Source organism: Abramis brama (genome assembly GCF_963993115.1).
Source record: "Abramis brama genome assembly, chromosome: 4".
Classification (NCBI taxonomy): Eukaryota; Metazoa; Chordata; class Actinopteri; order Cypriniformes; family Leuciscidae; genus Abramis; species Abramis brama.
Genome location: NC_139966.1, coordinates 55,517,428 through 55,527,042, shown reverse-complemented (window position 1 = coordinate 55,527,042; position 9,615 = coordinate 55,517,428). Strand labels below are relative to the sequence as shown.

Here is a 9,615-nt window from a genome sequence, read left to right as displayed (position 1 = left end):
ATTAAACATTTTTTTAAAAAAAAAAGAGACTCTCGTTACTTTATTTTAATGCAATACATAGCCTACACGTTAAGAAATGTGTAGTTAATTCCAAGCGCGCGCTGTCTCTTTTGGAGCGATGCCCCATTCACAAATGAATCACTATTTAGAGTCGATTCCGTTCAAAGACTATTTTGCAAAACTGTGTAATTTGGTTCGCGAATCAGTTTAAATGATTTGTTCAGTTCCCTGCACGCACTGAATCGTCTTGAGCGGGAATTAAAGAACATCACGAGCATTGGATGAAGTGGAAGACATACAGTCAAGTGAAAGCAAATCTGCAGCGTATTTGTTTGCCAGCTCATCTCTTTATTAGTTGGACATCTGCGTATGCATGTCAGCATATCATGTGAACGATTCCACAGGTAGGTACAGCTACATGCGATTTCATTTCATACAGGCAATACATTTTACAAACAGATCATTACGCAAAGTACACGATATCACTACTACAAAGTATGACATTACCAGTTGTTGGACATATAACTTAATGTGTACATTAAATAAGACAACCAGCAGTTTAAATGCGCCTGCAGAAATATACATTTGATTACATTTTGGAGAGCATGTGCGATCATGTGCAGTTGATCGTGGTTTGAGTTCAGATATCAGCGGTCATGAGCGCGAGGCGAGCACTGTCTGTGAACCGTTCTGACCGTTCTCACTTTCTCCTTCGGGTGTCAGACAGTGCATCCGTTTACATGCCTGAACGCAAAACTCCGCACGTTCTCTTTATTTTGACATTGTCTAACGATTAATATTGTCTAATAGAGATGATAACTTTTAGTTGACTAAATAGTTCATTAAGTAGCCTACTTTTACTTTAGTAGTCATCAGTTTTTGGATACTCAACTTAATAATGTATTAAAATTAGAATACAACCACATTTGAGCAAAATAATTTGCATAAAATTCCAAAACAGACATCTGAACATTGGTTAAAGGTTAAAAATAAATTAAAATAAAATAGGTTTTAAAAAAAGACAGATAAATATATTTTTACAGAGGCGATTTTAAATATCTGTTTTATCATTCCATAAATAATAAAATACTGTCAACGGCCAGAAAAAAATATTTTCACCATATTTTAAGGAATAAACTTATTTATTATAATATTATAATTATAATATTATTAATATATGTATGGCAAATAATATATATACAAATCCCTTTTTAAAACCCTTCTGGATATGGAATACAACTGTAAGTTTGGTGAATGTAAAGCTGCTAAACTGGAGATTTCTGACTCAAATCTCACAGCATTTAAAGGTATTGAAATTGAAATCTACAGATGCAAATACATAAAGTGTGATAAAATAAACACTTAAAAGTGTATTTTAGGTGATTTCTTTCCACTAGTCTGACAGAAGAAAGGTTGGATGCAGGGGCGGATTGGGACCAAAAAGTGGCCCTGGACTTTCTGGCCCAAAGCAGCCCACCACATCCCACATCAAAACACATTGGCTCATTAATGTGCGGAATAATATTTAACACCACTTATAGCATAAAAATATAACACAATACAAAATAAATGCTATTTAAACATTTATTTTAAGTAACACAACATTTATTAGGTCATATTTGTAAAACAAAGGGAAACAAACAGAAAAACATTAAGACAACATTATTAATATAAAACTATCAAGACAGCAAATCAGCTAGTCAGGGGTATCTTCTTAGTGCAGTGTAAGATACACTACTCAGCAGAGTAGACTGCACCACTCAGCTGTAACTCCTGAATCCAGATTGAAACTATTTTGCATTAACACGAATCCTCGTGGCATACTATTAGGCTATCATGTGACATTAAACTTATGCTTCTTTTTTTTTTAAAGCATAACTTTTCAGCTCCACCTTTTCTTTTCTTCCACCTTTTCATCCATGGACAATTATTTGTAATTATCTGCTCAGAGAAATTCGCTGTAACGGATCAATCTCTCTCTCTCTCTCTGTAAATGAGACATGAAAGGGGGCGTATTTTAAGATACGCAATGGAGTTGACCAAACTAATTAACAGGGAGGGAGGACAATACACTCACATGCGCACAAAACACACTCCTTGTCAGCCCACTCCTTGTCGGCCCGCGGCTTCTCAACGTTTGGAACTTCTCACGCTCCTTCAGGGCATCGTGCTGATGACTCATACCAAGTTTCGTAACAATCTGTATATGCGTTCTTGAAATACACAAGGGGGTATTCTTTCAGAAAACACTGAAGCTTCCCCGGGCGCCGCCATTGATTAACAGACTTCCACCTGCTATTAGCATTCCATTGACTCCCATTCATTTTGGCGTCACTTTGACACCGAATAACTTTACACCTGAGGCGTTTAAAGACTCCATTTGTCCATTATTTATTTCTAAAGAAACACGAAAATGTATAAAAGGCTCCATTACCTTGTATCTTACGTTATGGCCCCGTAGAAGCAGTTTTTGTAAAAATAGGCTAACGATTGCGTCATAACCACTCAACTTATTAATGAATTGATGCTGTATTTAGGCAAGGCAAGTTTATTTATATAGCACATTTCAAACACAATGGCAATTCAAAGTGCTTTACATAGAAGAAATTAAAATAATAAAAAGAAATAAGAATAATTAAAACAGTTTAGAAAAATAAAATAAAATACAGTACAGTACAAACAGTCGGACGAACAGCGGCACAGTGCTCATTCAGTAAATGCATAGCTAAACAGAAGTGTTTTGAGTCTGCATTTGAAAGTGACTATTGTAGGAGCACATCTGATCTCCTCTGGAAGCTGTTCCAGCATAATAGCTAAAAGCAGATTCGCCATGCTTAGAGTGAACCCTTGGTATTTCTAGCTGATATGATCCTAATGATCTGAGTGATCTGTTGGGTTTATATTGAGTGAGCATATCTGCAATGTATTGAGGTCCTAGGCCATTGAATGATTTATATACCAGTAATAATACTTTAAAATCAATCCTAAATTTAACTGGGAGCCAGTGTAAAGACCTGAGGACTGGTGTGATATGTTCATATGTTCTGGTTCTGCTCAGAATCCTGGCGGCAGCGTTCTGTATGAGCTGCAACTGTCTTATTGTCTTTTTGGGAAGGCCAGTGAGGAGTCCATTACAATAATCCACCCTGCTGGTGATGAAAGCATGAACAAGTTTCTCTAAGTCTTGTCTGGAAACAAAGCATCTAATTCTTGCAATATTTTTCAGATGATAGTATGCTGATTTAGTTACTGCTTTGACATGACTACTGAAACTAAGGTCTGACTCTAGTGTCACACCAAGATTCCTGACTTGATGTTTAGTTGTTTGACCCCTAGAGTGAAGGTATGCGTTCACCTTGAGAACTTCATCTTTGTTTCCAAACGCAATGACTTCAGTTTTGTCTTTGTTTAACTGAAGAAAGTTTTGACACATCCAACTGTTGACTTCGTCAATGCATCGGCACAGGGAGTCAATGGGGCTGTAATCGTCAGGGGCCAGTTGTTCAAAGGTAAGCTGATCGGATTTTGGTTATCGGATTGGATCAAATCTTGAAAATGGGTTGTTCAAAAGGGAAAGAAGGAATCTGAAATCAGATTAGATCACGGAATCCAATCCTAGTTTTAATCTGGATCAAACCTTCAGTTTGAGTTGTTCAAAACTTGTCAGTAGGATTTGGATAACTTTGATCCAAAAAAACAGGATCATCCTGATCCCAACAGAGGGTAGGATTTCAAGGTGGATTCCAGGAAGAAAATGTAGTACAACTTTAAAATTGGTCAAATAATACATTTGTATTATTTAGTGTCTATACTTTATTTATATTTTGCACTTGACTTGTGTAACCGTTTTAACAGTGATAAAGTAGACATAGGCTACCAATTAAGCTATTCAGTATAGTATAGTAAAGTAAAAATAAAATAAAAATGATCTTGTCCCCGTGAAATAATCACCCAAACAGATTTCAATAACAAACAGAAATAATATATTCCATTTTTCTGTCATTTATCTCCGTATATTAATTTCAAAGAAACAATCATCAGAGATGAAGAAGACATTTATTGGACATTTAGCCTTTCTTTTTTTTTTTAAGATGTTTTCAAAATATCCACAATGTATTCGTTAATGTATATATGTGTGTTTTATGTGTTGTGGCTCAGATGAGGGGTCATAAAAGAAATTATGAATGGAAGTGGATGTTTATGTTATTTTTGTGTTTTGTCTCAAAATAAGAAACACTTACAGTGACCCCATGTTGGCTCTTCTGCCTGTTCTTCACATCACTGGTCGCCCACATTGTGATATGTTGTCCCATTTAGAGCACTGGTAATCCGGATTTGGTCATCTTGAAAACTGTGTATCTGGATCAGGGTGATCCAGTCCAATGTTGCTTTGAAAAACCGGCATAAAAGTAAGACGGATTACCTGATCCTGAACAAGAAAAAATGGGATTTCCAAATCCGGATAATTTTGATCCAGATTAAATGTTTTGAACAACTGGCCCTAGGCGATAGGGCTAAGTAAATCTGTGTGTCGTCTGTCGTCAATTTGGCTCGTTCTCATTATTTGGCTCATTGGGAGCATATGCAGGTTGAACAGGAGTGGCGCAAGAATCGAGCCTTGAGGGACTCCGCATGTCATGGATGTCCACTCAGACTTATGATCTCCTATACTCACATAATAACCTCTCCCATCTAAGTATGACCTGAACCATTTTAGGACTATCCCAGAAAGCCCCACCCAGTTTTCCAGCCTGTCAAGAAGTATGTTATGATCGACAGTGTCAAATGCAGCACTGAGGTCGAGTAGTACGAGCACTGATAATTTGCCTGAATCAGTATTTAAGCGAATATCGTTTATTATCTTTGCGCTGTCTCTGTGCTGTGGTGCGGTCGGAAACCAGATTGAAAATTGTCAAAGTATCCATTCGAGCTTAAGAATTTGTTCAGCTGATTGAAGACAACTTTTTCAATGATCTTGCCTATGAAAGGAAGATTTGAGATCGGCCTATAGTTGCTTAATATGGTCTTATCCAGATTGCTCTTTTTCAGGAGGGGCTTGACAACTGCAGTTTTCAGGGAGTTTGGAAAACTCCCAGAGAGAAGTGAGGCATTTACCACTTCTAGAAGATCTGCTTCTAAACTGTTTAACACACCTTTGAAAAAAGATGTGGGAAGTGTGTCAAGAGCACAGGTTGATGTTTTAAGGTGCTGTACGGTTTCTTCCAAAATTTTGCCATCAATTTCTTTGAAGTCAGACATAGTAACTACTTTCTCAGGTGGTCTGATCTGTCTGACCCCAGCGCAACTCAAGGATGTGCTGATCACCTTTCTGATATTATTGATTTTCTCAGAGAAGAAAGAAGCAAACTGACTGCACTTGTTGTCTGAGAGCATTTCACTGGGAATCTGGCTTGGGGGGTTTGTCAGTCTCTCTACAGTAGCAAAAAGAGTGCGTGTGTTTTTTAAATGGCAGTTTATAATATTTGAGAAGAAAGTCTGTCTAGCTTTGCCTAGTTCCATATTGAAAGCATGAAGGCTGTCTTTGTAGATGTTATAATGGACTACAAGTTTTGTCTTCCGATAGATATCTTTAAAAAGAGCAGCTAGACCCCCACCTCTCTTAACAGCTCTGCAGACACTCATAAAAGTAAAGTTAGGAGGGGATGCTTCATTGAGGACTGTTGCACTGCAGCTGTCTTCTATAGCCAGGTTTCATTTAGAAGCATAAAATCCAGGTTGTTTTTGGTTAAGTCGCTGACTAGAAGTGATTTTTTTTTAAGTGAGCGAATGTTTAAAAGTGCTAACTTAACAGTCTTACTTTTTGCCCCCACATCAATCTTAGTTTGACGTGTAATAGGCACCAGATTAGTTATTATTATCATTTATTCAAAAACTGAATTATTAAAATTTCTGTTTTTATTTTTGATTGTAATTATCTGTAAAATCACAGTGTTATACAATAATACAATACAATAAAAATAAAACAATATCTTCATTCAAATTAGGATAAAATCTGCAAAATATAAGTTTTCTCTGAAACCTTTAATGAAGTGTGCATTGAGAGATATAATGGCCTCATACAGCTCAACTTAATGTCTCTGCAGTTTTCTACTGATAACAATTCTTTCTAGCTTTCTGTTTCAGTAAATTCGTTGTTTCCCACGGCAGGAGTATAACGGGTACAACGGGGCTAAATGCACGTGTATTTATGTGCACGTGTATTTGGTTTCATGCATGTTGGAATTAAGTTTTTGGCGTGAATTATTAATAAGATTTAGGACTAATATAGCCTACTATATAATATTTAGAGAATACAGTTTGTACAGTATAAAAATCATCATGTCTATGGAGAGTCCCCATAAAACATGAAAACACAATGTGTGTATGTGTGTGTGTGAGTGTTTCATTCTCTTCACATTATATCATGTCAGAGAGACACGGGATACTTTGAATATCAGAGCAAGTTTTATGGAGGTGGAAATCAGATTCTAACGCCGAGTAAAGCTGTAATTTCACGCCAGTCCTGTAGAGGGCAGTGGTGGCGCTCTCGCGCTTTTTCTCTCGTTACACACACACACAAACAGAAGAAGCGATCTGTCAACAGTGTGGGGATTGGTGAATCACTATTCTCGTGTATGTAATTGATCAGCATTAGTTCCCATTCAGAGATGGTGTTGTCGTCCTCGCAGCAGCTCGTGATGGCGTTCACCGCAGTGCTGCTGGTGTTCGTGTTGTTTCCTCGCATGTTCAGCGGCAGCGCCAGAGACGCTCAGTCCTTCGACCCGCGGATCAGCAGGAGAGGTGCGCGCACGAGCTCGAGCACACCTGTGTTTGTTTACTCTCTTTATTGTGGCCTTTTGACGGTCTTTGCTGATTTGCTGCAAATTTTTACTACGTCTCTGGTTTGTGAAGTTTGTATTAACACCCTTAGTTTACTCCCCCCCCAAAAAATGTTTCTTGTTATTGTATCTATATTTCATTTCATTTAGTCGATATCTAATATCATTTTCATGTTAAAAATTATTTGAGTAAAAGTGTAGATGAAGCGGTCATTTACATTTGTCCATATTTGCATTCATGCATGCTTAAAATTGTATCTAAATATGTTATAAATGTTTACGTACTTTCTGTACTTTTATAACGATAAAATACATTTGTTTAACGTTAACTTTTATTTTTAGATATTTATATTTTGTCTCGTGCACCCAGCAAACAAATCACAATGTTTATTATCATTATTATATTCAAAATAATTTTTAGTGAAAGTGCAGAGCAAGCTGTCATTTGCTTTTATCCATATCTGCTTTCATTGATATTTTACATATTTAAATGTGAATTTAGCATGTTTACATGCATCGTGTGCCTTAAAATCCTAAAACACATTTGAGTTTTATTTTTTTTATATATTTATATTTTGTTCCAGTTCTCAAATATCCTAGTGTTTAATGTCATTTTCATGTTCAAAATTATTTTAGTAAAAGTGCAGAGGAAGCTGTCATTTGCATTTATCCGTATTTACATTCAAACGTGCTAAACTTATATGTTATATAAGTTTATGTACATTCTGTACTTTAAAACCATAAAATACATTTGAGTGACTTTTATTTTATTTTTAGATATTTATATTTTGTCCAAGTTATCATATCCTAATGTTTAATATCATTTTCATGTTCAATTTTATTTTTTAAATTAAAAGTGTAATTTGCTTTTATGCATATTTTCTTTTAAAGATGCTAAACTTATATGTAAATATTACATGTTTGCATACATTCTGGAAACATAACAAACACTTGAGAAACTTTTGTTTTATTTTTAGATATCATTTATATTTTGTTGTTGTGCACCAAGCAATCAAACCCCAATGTTTGATATCATTTTCATATTCACAATAGTTTTTAGATTGTCTCCTTGGAGAATCTGATGTATATTTGGGGGATTGTGGGTCTGTGTGTTGTCCTGTAGGTCCTGGTTCCGGTGTCGGTCCTGGTAGCGTGAAAAGTCAGCAGCAGTTCCACAAGAACGCAGCGCCTCAGATGTCCCAGAGTGTGGAGAACATGCATCAGATGAAGAAACTCATGGAGCAGGAGATGAAAAGCGACAAATACAAATCCAACAGCAACAATAAGGGCTACGTCTTCACTCTCATGCCCATCTACGCCATCGGAGTCGGGCTCTTTGCCGCTTATAAGTTTCTAAAGGTGGTGACTTTTCTGTTGTTGTTATGCATAATACAGTAATGTTTCTTCTGCATTCACGAAAGGTCAAGGAAATGATGGCACAATGCATAAAAAATGAATGTTCCTAAAAATAGGCTTCGTTATAGGGGCCAAAACAACATCCATTCTTCTGGGTTGCTGTTTGAGAGGTTTGTGTTTTTGTGTTTGCAGATAAAGTCTGCGAGTGATTCTGAAGCACAAAAAGCCAAAGCGGCTCGAGGAGTGAAGAAGTCAGAGGAGACGGGTCTGTGTGCATGAATGAAAATGCTGAAATTTGCGTTTCTAATATCTCGCCATTTATTTCATATACTCATATATACCATTTATTTCCAGAGAATCAGCTGAATGAGCTGGAGCAGAGGTTGGCTCAGACCGAGAAGATGCTCAACTCCATACTGACCCAGCTGGACCCGCTTACAAACTGGTGAGAGTTATTTACTGTGAAAGTGAACATGATCACACTGATTCAGATCTGCGTTGGCGGAGAGAGCAGTTATCATGTGTAGGATTGAAACGGCTTCAAAAGCAGTCTTTTCAACCACACAGTATCATTATTTCTGTGTTACAGTAATTCAAATTGTCACAGAAGTACTGGGATAAAAGTTTATAGTTCTGATATAAACGCTGTGTACAGAAGCAAAATAGAGTAAAACACCTTTTGAAAGAAGCTTGAAACACTTCAAATAAAGATTGTTTCAATTACACCGTTACACCAGTAGGTGGCGACAAGCGACGGTTAAAAATTAATTTGTCATTGAATCATTCATTCAAGAGATTCGTTCAGAAACACTAGCTATGTTTCCATCCACACGTTTTTATCCGAATTAAGTGATATCGAATGAAAAATGCCTTATGGAAACAGTAAAATTCGATTGAATTTCATGAATATCGACTCAAATGAAATGCGTTCGGTCTCGTCGGATTTTAATGTTTGCTTGAATGTTGTGCGATTCAGTGCGAAAATGAATGGAAACACCTTAAAATGTCTCAAATCAATTCGATATACCAATTTGATCGCAAAACAGCATGTGACGTCATTACGCTTTAAAGCCGTTGGATGGAAACACAGTTTCACCAGCTTTATTCGCATGAGTTTTTTTACCGAACTTATGATAATTCGATTGACAAGTGGATGGAAACTTAGCTACTGATTCATCCAGTAATGAAATAAGTCTATGAGTGAGTCATTGAATCAGTTATTGAAAAATATTTTTAAATAACATTTTTCATTTAAAATATGTTTATATAGACTGCAGCAATGAACATTTAGTCAGAACCTCTAGTAAATGACATGTTATTTTGTTTAGTTTTCAATTCAGAATTGTGGAATAAATGTGATCTCTAACTTAAACAGAAAGATTGCTATTCTCAATTTATCCGTAATCGTGCAGCTCTAGCT

At 36.3% G+C, this 9,615-nt stretch overlaps 1 protein-coding gene across 2 annotated transcripts in view; it reads left to right on the top strand.

Annotated features, from left to right (window-relative positions):
- The first annotated feature begins 269 nt into the window (after positions 1-269).
- Positions 270-9,615, top strand: part of LOC311082314 (uncharacterized protein) — a 16,602-nt gene continuing 7,256 nt past the window's right edge. Inside the window, exons 1-4 of one of the 2 annotated variants that reach the window (XM_084113075.1) lie at positions 270-404; positions 7,963-8,198; positions 8,388-8,460; positions 8,550-8,640. In XM_084113075.1, coding sequence (XP_083969201.1) covers positions 374-404; positions 7,963-8,198; positions 8,388-8,460; positions 8,550-8,640 — 431 coding nt within the window. In that variant the 5' untranslated portion in view covers positions 270-373. Of the gene's footprint in view, positions 405-6,548; positions 6,802-7,962; positions 8,199-8,387; positions 8,461-8,549; positions 8,641-9,615 lie in introns of those variants that run through there. The other variant, XM_084113074.1, reaches the window with a different exon arrangement.